Source organism: Benincasa hispida, chromosome 6, assembly GCF_009727055.1.
Source record: "Benincasa hispida cultivar B227 chromosome 6, ASM972705v1, whole genome shotgun sequence".
NCBI classification, from domain to species: domain Eukaryota; kingdom Viridiplantae; phylum Streptophyta; class Magnoliopsida; order Cucurbitales; family Cucurbitaceae; genus Benincasa; species Benincasa hispida.
Window position 1 is genome coordinate 34,194,676 of NC_052354.1, and position 16,028 is coordinate 34,210,703.

Here is a 16,028-nt window from a genome sequence, read left to right on the forward strand (position 1 = left end):
TAACAAGTAATAAATAATATATAACAAATAGAAGTCTTGAAATAATATTGACTATAGTTAATTAGAAAATTAGAAAGTATAAAATATTTACTAACAAGAAAGAGGTGGTTATTAATTTTAAGATAGTTCTCTCCCCAAATATTTCTCAAATGACCAAACGTGTCAAAGATTCGCACTTTTAACCCTGAATTTTTTTATTACATATCCACACTTAATCATTTCTTAGAAAAAATTCTTAGAAAAATAACTCGAAACTTAATCATGTTGAAGAAATGGCAAGCTCCCCAGAAGCTATCTTTATTATTATTTTTGTTCTCCCAGAGGTAAGAATGATGACAAACAAATGAAAAGCTTGAAATAAAAAACCAAAGAATTGAATCGAATTTATGGCGTATAATTATAGTATTTGTTCTGCGTTTCACATCAACATACCATAAGCAAGCAAACCCCAAATCACAAAAGTTGTTAACATATTGATAAACAGGAACTGAAATTTAAACTTGTAAAATACCATGATAGTTATATTTAACAGGACGGTTTTCTTTAGCCACCATTCTCGTATTGGGTTAGCAAGTTAGAAAAGCCGACGACTTACCAAAGAACGATATCCCTCGGAACGATTGCGCTTTAGAAGCACAAAAAAAAACAATTCCCACAATATTCCATCTCAGCGTCAAGGAGAGTGTTGCTCAGGGTCCTAAAAACTGCCATCCTACAATCTGAAAAAGCAAAGATAAAGCTGCTGTGCACATCCAGTGACATTTACAGTTAAGCTCCCCCGGGTTGTCGTTTACGGAACATTCTGATAATGAACACATGGAAGGGAGTTTCAGGAACAGGTATGAATTTCCCAAGGAGAGCTAGAGGCCAACTGAGACAAAAGAAAGGCATGGTTTAGCCAGAAAGCCACAAAATAAAAGAAGTTCATGAGTATATTGTGAGATGAAATGCAATGAAAACTAAAGGAGAGAACAAAAGAATTTTGGGTTTTGTCAATGTTCGATGCTAGGGTTTTTTTTATCGAAGGTGTGTCTGATATAACTTTTCACGTGTTTTAAAAATAAGTCATTTCAGAAACAACTGAAGTGTTAACAACTACTAAATAACTTTTAAAACACTTTCAATGTATATTTTTAACGACTTTTACCAAAAGAATTTAAATAAAAATCATTTTTATGAAAAATCACTTTTTTCTCTAGTCATTCCAAACATGTCCTAAAGGTATCCATAACAGATTTAAATATAAGCATACCTGATAATGCCAATGATTAAGGAAATAATCCAATATTTCCAGTTTAGCCTGACCGTGGATGTGAATTTCCCAAGAAATTCGATTATTATCACCTAAGCAGAAGAAAATAAATTAACTTGAAGAACTTACTAATCTCGAAATGTAATAGCTAAGCCTCGACTGGTCTCACCTGAAGGATGACAGTAATTGCAATGATCCCGATGAAGAGGTAATTTTTAGTGACTCCTTTGAATATATTCTTCTCGTCAGGTTTCCGGGCATTGAACTCATTGAATATCTACATTCAAGGGAGCAAATATAAGGCCCCGTTTGAGATTACTTTTGCAACGATAAAAAACAATTATATGAGAATCTTAACCACTGTTTGACAAAGAATTAATTAATCTACCCAAAATCACTTTTAAATTTATTCCATCGTGCTAAAGCTATTCAATGGAAGATTTTAACTTTCCTAAAAATTTCATATCACCCCTTTCAAATTTATCATTCCATTAATTTATTTTCTCACCATTCCAAATTTTAATTAGTTCAATTTCTTATAACAATTATTTAAAAAAAAATCTTCTATAAAAAATTTAGATTAAACAAAATTAGTTGCAAATCAAATCATATACACTTCCAAATAATTATATTAATAAATTATAAATTATCGAATATGAAAAATAATTGAAATGATAATCCACATTTGTTCATATAACTAAATTACACATTTAATATTAATTTACTAAACATCATAACTAATATTTTTCTAATTAAAAATTGAACTTCACCGAATACTATTTTACTTCTCACCGCTGATTTTTCTAAAAGCACAGTGGCCAACAATGACAATCCCAAACTAAGCCTAAATCACTGAACTTAATTAAATAAGATCACTTATCGAAGAGGTTTAAGTTTGGAGTACAAGACAAGCCCCAAACTATCTTTGATTGATCCCGAAATGTGTAAAGAAAATAATGAAAAAAAAAATCAGCACATAAAATTCTGCCTAATTATTACTTGAGCAGAGGGCTTACTTGACAAAGTACAAATGCATTAAAAATCAACGTATTCTTCACTTTGATAGCTTCGAAGTTAGAGTGATTCAAATGAAGCAAATTCCGACCACGGAAATTGAGGACAAGCAACACAGTGACTTGATAAAATGCCTGAAGATACACAATGGAGTAAGGAATTTCCTCGAGTGCTAGAGCCTTGAAAAATACAAATTTTGAAAAACAGAGAAATCAAGCCACGAGGAATTACCTGTATCAGCAGGTTCCTCCACATGATATTTGTTATAAGAGGTTCTCTGAGAGATACAACAGATTGGTAAACGACCATATTTTGCTTATCTAATACAGAGAAGACAACAAAGCACACATGCACACGCACACAGCTCCATAAAATATGTCACCAGTTCCAAACAATTTTTTAAAGAAATATATAGCCGTGAGAAAAGAGGAAGCAGTTTACTCGGGAGAATTGCTTCGGTGAAGTGAGATAAGTGATAACAAAAAGGTCCAAAATGCAAGATACCACCATGAAAAGGGATATACATATATACAATACACGATAACCGGCTGTAGGAAATGGAAAAGTCATGCCAAGATATATATGTGAGTTGACATGGAACCTGATGTAATAAGACTGGGTACATTCATAAGAAACTTGGTTAATTCCTTTTTAATGTCCTTTTTGTATCTTAATTTCTAGTACCTTTCCCCTATTTTTTTCTAATTTTCTATTAGAGAGCTGCCTCATGATAAAGATTTTGATTTAATTCTGGGAAAACTTGCTTAATTCCTTAGGCTACACCAGGAACATTATTTATGCCTACTGCGCCCAAGTTGCAAGTTTGAATAGCAAGTTTGAATTTGCATATATTGTCCTTAATAACTGTGGTTTCTCATAAACAAAAAAAAGATTCAAAATTAGGCCTCCAAAAAAAAAAATCAAACTTTTGTCATTCTGCAAATATCTGTGTAGAATACAAGGCAAGTATACCTTCTACCAACTGGCGATCTGTCCATGAGGTGATCGGTTGGCGGTTCAGTAGCCAAAGCTAATGCTCCGAGAGTGTCCATGATAAGATTAACCCACAAAAGCTGTGGAAATGTAGACAGATGTCAATCAAAACGATATTATGAAGATACTCAAAGGCAGCCAACAGAGAAAGTGCACAAACCTGCACAGCATTTAGGGGGACATCACCAGAGGATACTGCTGCCACGACATTGATAATGAGTGCTGCAACATTAACAGTAAGCTGAAACTGAATGAATTTCTGAATATTTGCATATACTGATCGGCCCCACCTTACAACCTGCATCCAGCCGACAATGAATAAAAGGCTCCATATAACGATATCATAGAAATGTATAAAGAATATAAATGATTGCATATCCATCATCTCACTCAACACCAATTGTTAAGCTCAAGAAAAATGCTTTAGAAATAAAGCTTTTACATCTTCGATAATTTATTTTTCATCATTAAAATCATTAAATGTGACATTTATTCAGCTGAATTTTCATTATGCATTAAGTTCAAGTTGGGAAAATACAATGATGAGTGAACACACTGGACAGCACACCAAGTTTCATATATTCTGGATAGTTATAAGGATCAAAACATAGTATACAAATTTGGATAGTTGTCACAATATTGAGTCGCAATATGAAAGATAAAACAATATACAAACTTTGGGAGTACAAACATTTATAAATTATCTCAAGCATTTGACAATTTGTTAAAGCAAACATCAAAAAGACAACCGAACTTCTAAGTTCCTTGTGAAGAAATTCAACTACTGTTAAAAGATACCATTGCCATTAAAACAAGCTCAAAATAAACATAGTAGTACAGCGTACAGCCAAAAAGATGGATTCAAATGTCACAAGTCAGTGTAAAATATCCATGGACCATGTATCAGAGGCTATATAAGTTTATACCAATGAGGCACATCTCTGCTGGTATTATTCTAATAAAAATAAACAAATAAAAACACTACGATGAAAAGACTGACCTTCACAACAGAAGCGAAGTTGTCATCTAAGATTATAATATCTGAGCTTTCTTTGGCAACTTCTGTCCCCTGAATGCCCATTGCAAGACCAATATCTGCCTACACTCCCGTAAGAGTAGTAGCATTTAAAATGATGAACAAAATGACACTCTTACATAATAAGATTGAAAAATGTCTAGATAGTAGCAGGACCTCATGCAATGCAGGAGCATCATTTGTACCATCTCCAGTAACAGCAACTACATGTCCTTTCTTTCTCAACGCTTGCACAAGGAGAAGCTTATCATTGGGAGAGGATCGACCCATCACCTTAGAAGAATCAGAAAAGTTTCAAGTCAATCTCAATTATTACTCTTTATAAAAACAAGCACACTCTTCAAATTGCTTTTTTGTTTTTCGTTTTGTGTGTGTGTGTGTGTTTAGAGAAGCAGGAGAGGGGGTTCAATAATATCCAAAATACGTACTGATATTTTCTCAGCAACTTCTTCTCTTTGGGCATCAGATAGGGCGCGGAATACTCTTCCTTCAATAAGATTTGGTTCAGTAGCATCTGAATCTGAACCAAGTATTCCACATTCCAATGCTATAGCTCTAGCAGTTTGGACATTATCACCAGTGACCATGCGCACCTATGCATGAAAAATAATTTAGTGAGTACAATGGCCCACATCCAACTTAAAATGCTCTCGTGCAACCTGTATAGGAAGTTTAACGTATGTATATATATGGAGCATCCTAGACTAATAAAGAAACAACGAGAACATTTGAAGGAGACAAAGACACAGGTGATGTATGATAAAATAAAAAGCAAAACGGGGAACAACCAACAACCAATAAGAATAACGAATAACCAAAAGAGTAGAAGTTACATCTTACAAAAGCATGTATGGCATATATGCAAAATATAATAAATAATAATAATAAAGATGCTGGGTTCATAAGACTGATCACTGATGTCACTGCCAGTTTGGAGGAGAGAAAAATTAACATTAATGTTTTGAAACATATTGATAATTCATAATACTAAATAATGAAAACAAAATAGTTGCCAGAAAAGAGTACCTTAACACCAGCCTTTTGGCAAAGTTGTACTGCATCTTTTACTCCTGGTCGACAGGGGTCCTAGAGTCCAGAGAGCATGAGTAAGATAATAAAAACATGCATGAGAAATTAAATGTAAGCCCAATTTCTAGACTGAAAAGAGACTAATAAGCATTTCAAGCTTAAAGCAGTACAAGCCCATCCAAGACAATTAGAAGTTCAGGGAAAACCCAAACAATCTTGCACATTCTCATTTACAAGTGTTTCAATTGAGGCAAGAACATAACCAAGTAACAAAAGCAGCAAGATGCTGATCTACTGATAACTGAATAGCCATGAATAAAGACAGATAAATGGAGTATTGATAAAATAAGGAAGACTGCCAAGATTTTTTATTTAATTAAAAAAAGAGAAAAAAAAAAAAGCTGCAATATTCAGCCATCATAAAATTTTGCCAGAAACTAACAGAATGTATAAGAAAATCTTAACCTAAATGAAAGAGCCAGTAAAGGCAAATCCAGAACTTTATGCATGGCTTCAATCTGCAGAACTTTCTATCTTATAATTGAAAATGAAGTGTCAAGTTAAAGAACAAAGACCTACCTTTAAACCAACTATAGCCAACAAAACAAGGTCCTCTTCTGGTAGAGCCCACTTACTCAATTGTTCTTCGCCATCAGGAACATTCTCAGGTTCTACAGATCTATATGCAATTGCAACGCAACGTAAACTACGTGAAGCCATATCTTCAATAGCTCTTTTAAAATACTTCATCTGCAAAAATTAACAAATAGCACAGCGTAAATTGCTAATAAAAATCAGAAAGATCTTTTTTGTTATTTTTTAATGAGAAGTCTTGAAATAATACTTTTGTGCTAACGTTTCACAAAACCATTTGTTCTAAAAGCACAAAGACATCAGACCTTATCTTCATCTAATTGAACAGATTGATCATGTTCATCCAAATACTGTGTGCACGACGATAATACTATCTCAGCAGCACCTTTCCAGTGTACATGGACTTGATTATCCTGTAAAACCGTAGAGTATATTTATGTAACATTAGTCCAAATATCTAATATTTCATCAAGAATCAAAGGGCAACAGCACTATACAACAAATGAAAAACATCACCTTGGATGATTGTTCTTTTTGGAAAAGAAAAAAGAAAAAAAACGACTAATACTAGACAGAGAATTATGACAAGAGGTGCACGTTACACAACATACTACTTCAAAACCAAAAAATATCTTCTTGTATTTAAGAAGATAAAAAATAATTACTCATTCTTTGATCAATAATTGGGATGATAATTTTCCCACCCCTTCTTTCCATCATATAATTTTACTTACAAGTACCACTTTACCACATATAAAGGGAGATGTAAACAATTGATTTAAAATATCACATTGACCATAATGCAACAAGGAATTGGATGAAAAAAAGGAATCTCACTTTGTCACGCCAAACATTAGTTTTCTTTGACAGAATCCAGAGACATGAACAATCAAATTAAGACATGTACACCTCATAAAATTCTTCAAATAAGAACAAGAACAATAAAAAAAAAAAAAAAAAAAAAAAAAAAAAAAAAACTCAAAGAAACAATTTCCTTTTGGAAATTTTAACTAGGATATAGATATTTCCTCTCCTCTAATTGAAATCAAGATATATACAAGAAAGGAAAGAAAGAAACGGGAAGACGCTACAATTGACATGTAAAGTGCCAGAGATAACAACAAAATTGTTTTGATATGGATCTCAAAATAGAGAATCAAACTTGATCCCAAAAGTCAAAAGCTATCCACATTTTTACGTCTCCACACTATCAAGTCACGAAAATGGTTTATAGAGCCCAATGAGGGAGGTATGTTCTCGTATCTCAAAAGAAGCATACAGAATTGAGGTTACGACTACCCACTACAGACATTTCTTAATATTTTATTCAAAGAAACAATTTCAAGTTACAAAGAAAACAGAAACAGATAAGGAGCTAAAGACAGTGAATTTCAGATGACATAGGATAGCTAATTACCCGTTGACCTGCAACACCACCACGTTTTTTATCTGAGCTGAAGGGGAAAACATGAAGAATTGCAGATTCTGATCTAAGTGCTTCAAAGTTCATTCCCAGCTGTAGCGACATGATCATTATGAATACTGTTTACTACAAATAAATTCTGTAGGAAAGAAAGGATGAACTCAATAGAAAAGTACCTTGATACCCCAATTAAGAATAGCCTTCTCTGTAGGTGATCCTGTAACCTCCACCTCTCCACCACTCTGAAAATTACAAGACACACTAGGGTTAATAGGTTGAAAGACAAATTATACATATTTGACGATGACAAAAAATGGGCTGTAAATTTGAATCTACTTGGTACAATATTTACCCCAAAAGACTCAAGGCTCTGGAAATTTCAATAGATCTATCAGCAAATATCTGATTAATTTACGAGGACAAAATAATCACTGATTCTTTTACGCATACCTCAGGCACATATACACTGCCATTTGAGTTTAGAGCAATGCCTTCAACAAGCAGAGAGTGTAACATAGGAGACAACTCTGACTTCTTCTCTGGCGGATCAATCTTCTTCCCACCAGCATAAGCCTCAACAATGGTCATCTACAAAATTGACCAACAAGGTTAATAGACCTGAAAAGCCAACCACGGTAATCACAGCAAAAGAAAGAACATTCCCATCCAAAAGACTCATTAAGTATTTTTCTGTTTCATCATTTTTCAGATGCCAAGGAGTTACAAAGGAAGTGGAAAAATTATTAGTGTGTTTTAAAATCACAGTCAATTTAACATCGTACAAAGGAGACTTATGAAGATCAAATTTGAGAGACAATGGACCAAGTAATCACCAGAATAAAGTGTAACTTACCTGATTTATAGTCAAGGTTCCAGTCTTATCACTACAAATAGTTGTAGCAGACCCCATCGTCTCACATGCTGATAGCCTCCGCACCTTACAATAAGCCACATCAAAGTATGTAAACATATGAATAATTAATCTGCACTATCTATTTATCACAAAAGTTCGCCCAAGTATAACCATGGAATAAACCACTGAACATACCAATGCCTTGTCTGCCATCATCTTTCTCATTGAGTAAGCAAGACTGCAAGAATAGTCAAAATATTGTAAGATAAAATGTCAAAAAAATATATAAACATAAAGGCTGATGTTAGATAAAATGTCAAAAAAATATAAACATAAACTAAGAGTACATTCAATACATTTATAAAGTTCTCATTTACATTGCATTGAACTAGTTTACAAACAAATTACAAATAGAAAGTCTAACAGTACCAGCAGGAAAACCACAAAAAAACAAAAGCAACTAATAAGACACCCAAGATTGGAGATTTGTTGACAATATAGAAATTAAATGTGGTATAAAAGTTTTGAAAAAAATAATATGGGGTATAAAAAGAACAATGGAACATGCTTTCCATAAACAAAAGTATGCAAAATCTTGATGGTAAATAAAGTACACTTACGTTAAGGTTACAGCTAGCGGAAGACCTTCTGGCACAGCAACCACAACAATGGTCACCTACATGACAAACATTAAAAGCAAAATGTATTATACAAGCCGTAAATACACATCCAAGCAGACATGCACATCATCCGTCCATCATATAAATCTTACACATGCTTTTACATTTTAAGGTGTGTAATCATATCATCATCATCCATCAATCAATCCTCAAAACATTTTATATACATACCGCAATAGTGACAATTTTGATGGCCCCATCAACGGCACGACCAACTTTTGTCTGGCCTGCAATAAACTGACGGCTTCCATCTGGATTTTTGGTGTGACCAGTGAAATACCTGCTCAATAGAAAAGGACATTTTATAAAAAATGAAGTTAAACAAGCATATCCTATCAATAGAAAAGGACAGACATAGTTAGCCAGCCTCTCATTTACCTTGTGAGGAGCACAATCAAGACAGCAAAAGCTACTGTGAGTCCAACAATACCAATTAAAGTTGCCACACCATTCAAACGCACCTATTAAAATTCATTAACTGTAAAATAGGAAGAAGAGAAGATATACCATTAATAACCAAAAAAAAAAAAAAAAAGGAACGGACCTGCAAAGGAGTTTCCTCGCCATTGTCTTCAGAAATACTTGCCATAAGCAAACCCCATTCAGTATTGACCCCAACACTCGTAACCTGAAATAATATAATGTAGAGAAGTTTTATGCTTTGGGCTTCAAGAATTTACCGTGGTTTACTATGATTTTCCACTACCTTTCATCTTTGTTATTTTAGCTAAGCTACTGTCAGATAATTGCTATTTGTGACTTAACTATTTGCCAAGTTACCATTGAAACTCCTTGCCGTCTTATACTATGAACAAATAATTTATCATCTTACATCCTATTCAAACACAATTAGAACACATATTTCATCAATACCATCAGCACCAACATTAGGATCAAAGCCTTGACAAGCTTAAAGCCCAAAAATGTCATCAAGCGAAGCATTAGTTTAGAGAAGGGGATAGGATCTCCTTCATTCCCAAGATAGAAAGCCAAGAGCTCTTATCTGAATGTAACCCACATGCACGGAACATTCCCATAGCACTAACCCCACATTAAAAAAATCATTTCAAGTGTTAAACAGCCTTTTAAAGGCCATTCTTGTACCTAAGAATCACAGACACCAACATGCAACATCTGACACGTTTCAATTTCAAGAACCATTAGACACAGCACAATACATTGGAGACATGTTAGTTCTTTTATTAAAAAATGTGCATAAATATTTAACATGATGAAAACAAATTTCATATTTAAATTTAAACATGTTAATATGACATGACATATATTTGAGCCACATAGATTGGCTGAGGTGAGGATTAAGTGAGAAGTATCAAAATGATTGTTTCTTTTCAAGTACAGAGACTAAAACAAATATTTTATAAATATGAAAACAAAAATGATAACAGGCCAATTTTGCTAAATATGAATCTTAAAATTTCATGAACTCAAAGTAGTAAAAATATCTGAATTGGGATAAAAGAAGGGAGAGAAGTGATCATTCCTACTTAAACTACTCAAACTCGCGTTTACTCATCAAACTCTAAAGAAAATTGATATAGTTCATGATATAAACTTTTTTTTTCCAACCAGAAGTCCATATACCAACATCCTCAAAGTTTGCAATTTCAAATCATAGATTATCATATAATCCTAGAAAATGTTAAAGTGAGGACAAAGAAATTAATATCTAATATCCAGGCTTAGATAAAGACAGAGCAAAACTAATCATTTATGTTGAAATCCGAATATGTCAACATCTTTTTCAAAAAGTGAACATCCTGCAATGAATAGACAAAACACACAAAAAAAAACCTAAAAACAACATTGGATTAATTGCACTCCTGAAGGACTGGAAGGGGAAAAACCCCAAAAATAAATTAACATTTACCAGCATGGTGCCGCTACCATCAGCTACTTTGCATCCAGACATCAGGAACGGTTCCTTACCATGCTTTTGAACCTGCAAATGAAGCAACCTTTCTTCAGACAAAAAAGGAAAAAGAACTCGAGAGCATTTCATTTAATTTAATAAGCCAGACATATATATACAAAGACTAACAATCTTGCTCTCTCCAGTCATGCTTGATTCATCAATAGCAAGTGAGTGTCCAGAAATTAAGATGCCATCAGCAGGAACCTAACGAAGATCTATCAGCATAACCGTTCATCATCGAAACGTGAGTGTCATAAAATACAAAAAGAAAAGAATAGAACTGCAGACCTGATCACCAATATTGAGTGGTATAACATCACCAACAACGATGTCATAAATTGAGACCTCAATTCGACGGCCGCCTCTAATGACCTATTTATTCCAGTAGTAATTATTAATTTAATAGAAGTATAAATCCAACTACAGTGGTATTAGTAGTACGATTGTTAGTCATATAAACAGCGAAGATGGCTATTTTTAGACAGATATGACACAATATCAATATTAAGATCTGAGAGAATATATACAAAATCATGTGATAAAAAGTCCACAAAATTGTTAATTAATAAAATCATAAAAAGCCGAAGAGGTCTCAAATCCTGAGTAACCATAAAAATTAAGGAAACTCCAGAACTCCGAGAGAACAATAAAGCTGGTTAATAGTAAACTTCCAAAGATACTGTAACCAAAACCTACATAGGTGAAAGTTGACCTCCGTAGCCCAACACTCAGGGATTTCGAAAAATAATAATAGTAAAAATAAGTGAACCCTAAAATATAATTAGCCTCATTCCCTGGCTGCAAGGCACTCTCAGGTGCTCACCATAAGCGAGAGGCATTTGAGATGCATGACCACTGCCCGAGTGATAGTCAAGGGAAGCACCTTGAAAAAGAATTTTCGCACGAGTGATAGTAGTAATTATGGAACAAAAGGAAGAGGAAGAAAAAGAATGGTGTTAGTACCGAGTTTTTTTCTGCACGTCTAATGTCCTCAACCCACCAAACTGATCCACCTTACCTAAATATTCCTTTTTGTTAGCAAACAGTTGAACCAAACCAACCGAGCATCAATTTCTTCATCTAATCAGAGATCTCTATTTTCTTTTTCTTTTCACTTTGAGTTTGGTTATAGCTGAACTCTAGATTCAAGCCAAAACAACCCATGTATGCAACTCTCTTGCAAAATGTCAACCTATAATATTCACCTCTACACCCTAAAATAAATAGTGTTCTGGAAAGATAAGAATCCTAAAAAGCAAAAATCTTTATTTGGGTTTATTTAAAAGTATAAACACTCGTGAAAAAAGTTCAATTTGAGGTGGTGGAAGTCCTCTGGCCTAACATCATTCGAAGCTTTAGAACACTTGGATGGAGAAGAAAAAGAAAGAAATCTCATGTATTTATTCAACCTCATACATTCATAGTTACCACCTGGGGCAGGCTTGATAAATTGTTCTGTACTTATTCTCGAAAAATAAATGTACTAACTGGAGGGGCTTTTCTTTAACCCACTTTAGTTCACGGAGACACTAGTTTTTATACATTTCATTACATTCATAAAATATTTTTCTCGTCCTTAAAAAAAATACTGTTCTTGTCTTAAAAAATAGTCACAACTTCGTATATAAAAGTTCCAAATAAACATGTGTTGGTGATACTATAATTTCAACAAATATAAGACTTCCCAAACTATTCAGGCAATGACAACCAAAATAGATCAGACAGAAGGAACCTAAATAAACTTTGGATGAAATAAAATGAAGCCCCCAAGCAAGAAACATGGTAGCTGGAAATTACTAGAAAGAACCCAAAATTAACAAAATAGTTATGAAGACATTTTCTGGACCTCAAAGAAAAATTAACCAATGAAGGCATGTGGTGATAATGACTACATCGATCACTTCAAAGGTTTAGTACACTGAACATACCTCCACTTGTATGTTCCTCTTCTCCTTATTCAAGTTCTGAAATTGAAGAGATTGTCGATAGTCACTAATAGCTGAGAAAAAAAGGCAAAAATAGAAAAGATAAAATAATTGTCAGTGAAAAGATATTGAAACAGTTGTAAAACAGATCAGTGGATGAAATATTTTTTTTGGAAAGTTATTTAATCCTATGGGAAATTTATATATATGCACCAGATTTTTTTATCAGTGAATAAAATATTAAATCACAAATAGAAAATTATTATTAAAAAAATTATGTATTTTCTATTTTTACAAGAAAAAGCTGATTTCAGGTTTTGAGACTATTGCAAAACAAAATGTGAGAAATTGTGGCTATAACAGCAGAGAATTTGTAGTTACTTTCTTAGCCTGTCTTATAAAAAAAATGCATTAGGCCCTGCCGTCCATCAATAATAAAACTATTGTTGCAACAACCAATGTCCGTTCAGTTGGTTAAAGCTTTAGTTTTTAAATATTGATAGCAAAAAACTGAATTTATCGGTTTGGATCACTTTTTTATCTAATTAACTAAAATAGAACTGACACCAATTGTATATTAAGCTAGTAGTCAACCACATTTGAAATTCAACTCTCTCTCTCTCAAGGCAATTTCAATTCTCTCCCTGATGCAATTTCAACCTTTTCTCTTATTGCTATCCCTCTCTCTCTCTTAAATCCATCTTCTCTTTACTCCCTTTCACTGAAACCATCTTGAATCTTCTGCATCAACACATCCTCAATGCACTCGCTGGACATGCCAATGTGATCGACAACAAGTACAATCTTGCCAAAGATTTGTAATCTCTGGCTCTTCCTCTTGTTGAAGAACCTAAAGGCATGGGAACGACCATCTCAACCAATCAACTGATGCCATCTTCCTCCTTCATTCCAGAAGGAGAGCGAGCAAGTGAGAGAGAGAGAGAGAAGCTTTTTCTTGAGGGGTTTTTATTTAACATTTCCTCAACAGGAGAAGGTTGGTTTTGGGACTCTAAATGCGCTGCACAAATGCTAGGTGATGTCTAATTGCAGACTGAGTTAATTAACACATCAAAGCAACCAAAACCAAAACAACAAACTGTTCTTCTGGTTGACAATTTGGTTGACGTGATTGTCATCCACCTATTGTTTTGGTCCTTGGATCAACTTTCTTTCTCCAAACGAAAAGCCAATTTAGTTTTGATTCAACTCTAAAATGCACTGAACTACCCCGTGAATAACCCTTGCTCAAATAACTAAAACAACGTAACTGAATCAGAAAGAAAACACAATACCATAAGCAGGACACAAAGTAAATGAAAACAATAAAAAGCAACGATGTATAGCACCTGTTACAACAATGACAAGAATAACTGCAAAAGCAATGCTTCCACCATCGTACCAGCCTTCCTTGATTCCCTGTTCAGAAACCCAAAAGTTTCAAATACTAATACACAGTTAAAACGTCTTTTCAACAATATAACGTGCACCAAGCCCAATAAGGGTGAACATGGGATCCTACTAAGACACGAAAAATGAAATGAAATCTCACCTCAGTCTTTATGCCTAGTACCAACGAAGCAACAGCAGCTATCATTAATATGATCAATGTAAGATCTTGCCAAGCCTCCCAGAGAAACCTCTACATGAGAACAAAACCAGGAGACACTCATTAAGATGTTTTTAAATTTTGCCTCTGGAAGCAGAAGAAACAAATATGTGCTTGTTCAACTAACAGAGAAACAGATAGCAAAGATAACAGCTAACAAACCATCCATAATATAAATAATAAATCATGTTCAACAAAGTGATGAAGCATTCGGTATATTTACGATAGAGGCCAAGAGGAATCTACTAAGAGAACACGGTCTATTAATCATATAACAAAAATTATTTCCACCTACTGTTTTCTCTGTTCTGTTATATAATGTTGTTGCTAACAACTATTTATAATCTACAGTTAAGTACTGAAATACTATTTGAAACCCCTCTTTATTACTGTGTTTACTATTTTCTATCCAACCTCAAATGGTCTACACCCCAATCAGAGACTATTATAACCCACATATTACAATAAGTTAATAACTTACTCTACTCAGCACCCCAAACGTCCCCTAAGTTCTTTTGTGTTGTTATTCACTTTCTATCAATATTTTAAAGACCCAATCCAAATTTTGAAAACTACGAAAAGTAGTTTTGAAAAACTTTTTTTTGTTTTTAGAATTTGACAAAGAATTCAAATATTTATAGGTGAAAACCATAGTAAGAAAAGTGAAAAAAGAAAAGATCGTTACTACTCAGCCTTAGTTTTTTTAGCCTTCGACAAGTTATGTTTAAGGTTCAAAGACCAAGGTGTCAATTTAGACCAACCTAACAAAAAATGTAATTCTCTCTATACAATAATTCTTTATCAATAGTTAGCTAACATACCACAAAACCTGTTTCTTTCATGAATTTTTACTAGATAATCACATAATTTCTTTTATAAGAAATAAATAAGCACATAAATAATAAACCTTTAAACGTAACTTATCACAGAACCCTCCGTTGTCTAAGGAATTAGAAGAGTCGAGAGTAGGAAAACAACAAGAATAGATGTCTAACTGGTTCACCATGTCAAAATAACTACTAGTGTGAGAATTACCCAAAAACTCCTTCCCGGTTTCTGGGGATATGTGTTTGAACCATAAGTGTTTCTCCGTTTCAATAAATCAGAATCATCACCAATTATCCCCTTCTCTAAATTTGATTGTAACATATCTGCTACCCCTTTAACCTGATGAAATCATTCAACTCATCCATTAGATAGAAAATTTATATGATGGAAATTATCAAAAGGATAATGAAATTTTCTAAAAATAGGAACCAACCCCTCCATACTGCTCCAGATTTTCAACATTACGATCCTTTACCAACACAGCCAGTTGTTCTGGTCCTACAGAAAATTCACCATTTGTAGCTTCTGGTGCTGTAGGCCCTGGTCCTAAAGAAACCTCATTCAATCAGAGAGCAAAACAGAGAACAGTAACCATTTATACCAGTACAACACAAATGCCATAAAAAACAAGTCCATCATTAGACAACGGACAAAAACAATTGCAAACTGTAGTAAAGAATATAGTACATATGACCAGATCAAGGGGCAACAAAGCTCAATAGTCTTCTAAGGCGAAAACGAGCGTAGGCTTGTTTTTGTGAGAGGCATTATATAGAAGTACTACATAAAAAAGAGAGCAAAATTGGAGTGGGAATATGAAGGGAAAAAATTGCATTTAGGCTTAGTAATTTTGATTTTTTTA

At 33.7% G+C, this 16,028-nt stretch overlaps 1 protein-coding gene across 5 annotated transcripts in view; it reads right to left on the minus strand.

Moving 5' to 3' along the window:
- Positions 1 to 358: 358 nt before the first annotated feature.
- The window catches only part of LOC120079616 (calcium-transporting ATPase 10, plasma membrane-type-like), a 44,431-nt gene continuing 28,761 nt past the window's right edge, over positions 359 to 16,028 (minus strand). For 4 of the 5 annotated variants that reach the window (XM_039033864.1, XM_039033865.1, XM_039033862.1 and 1 more), the window contains exons 7-36: positions 15,600 to 15,712; positions 15,374 to 15,505; positions 14,282 to 14,371; positions 14,079 to 14,148; positions 12,736 to 12,806; positions 11,096 to 11,179; positions 10,934 to 11,011; positions 10,763 to 10,834; positions 9,419 to 9,502; positions 9,253 to 9,335; positions 9,046 to 9,154; positions 8,815 to 8,870; positions 8,390 to 8,432; positions 8,195 to 8,278; positions 7,792 to 7,929; positions 7,518 to 7,583; positions 7,336 to 7,434; positions 6,224 to 6,331; positions 5,904 to 6,074; positions 5,322 to 5,381; positions 4,724 to 4,888; positions 4,452 to 4,568; positions 4,260 to 4,358; positions 3,420 to 3,557; positions 3,239 to 3,339; positions 2,498 to 2,543; positions 2,269 to 2,400; positions 1,422 to 1,529; positions 1,253 to 1,344; positions 359 to 871 (exon numbers count right to left, since the gene is read on the minus strand). In XM_039033864.1, the coding sequence (XP_038889792.1) occupies positions 769 to 871; positions 1,253 to 1,344; positions 1,422 to 1,529; positions 2,269 to 2,400; positions 2,498 to 2,543; positions 3,239 to 3,339; positions 3,420 to 3,557; positions 4,260 to 4,358; positions 4,452 to 4,568; positions 4,724 to 4,888; positions 5,322 to 5,381; positions 5,904 to 6,074; positions 6,224 to 6,331; positions 7,336 to 7,434; positions 7,518 to 7,583; positions 7,792 to 7,929; positions 8,195 to 8,278; positions 8,390 to 8,432; positions 8,815 to 8,870; positions 9,046 to 9,154; positions 9,253 to 9,335; positions 9,419 to 9,502; positions 10,763 to 10,834; positions 10,934 to 11,011; positions 11,096 to 11,179; positions 12,736 to 12,806; positions 14,079 to 14,148; positions 14,282 to 14,371; positions 15,374 to 15,505; positions 15,600 to 15,712 (2,912 nt within the window). In that variant the 3' untranslated portion in view covers positions 359 to 768. The remainder of the gene's footprint in view (positions 872 to 1,252; positions 1,345 to 1,421; positions 1,530 to 2,268; positions 2,401 to 2,497; positions 2,544 to 3,238; positions 3,340 to 3,419; positions 3,558 to 4,259; positions 4,359 to 4,451; positions 4,569 to 4,723; positions 4,889 to 5,321; positions 5,382 to 5,903; positions 6,075 to 6,223; positions 6,332 to 7,335; positions 7,435 to 7,517; positions 7,584 to 7,791; positions 7,930 to 8,194; positions 8,279 to 8,389; positions 8,433 to 8,814; positions 8,871 to 9,045; positions 9,155 to 9,252; positions 9,336 to 9,418; positions 9,503 to 10,762; positions 10,835 to 10,933; positions 11,012 to 11,095; positions 11,180 to 12,735; positions 12,807 to 14,078; positions 14,149 to 14,281; positions 14,372 to 15,373; positions 15,506 to 15,599; positions 15,713 to 16,028) is intronic. The other variant, XM_039033866.1, reaches the window with a different exon arrangement.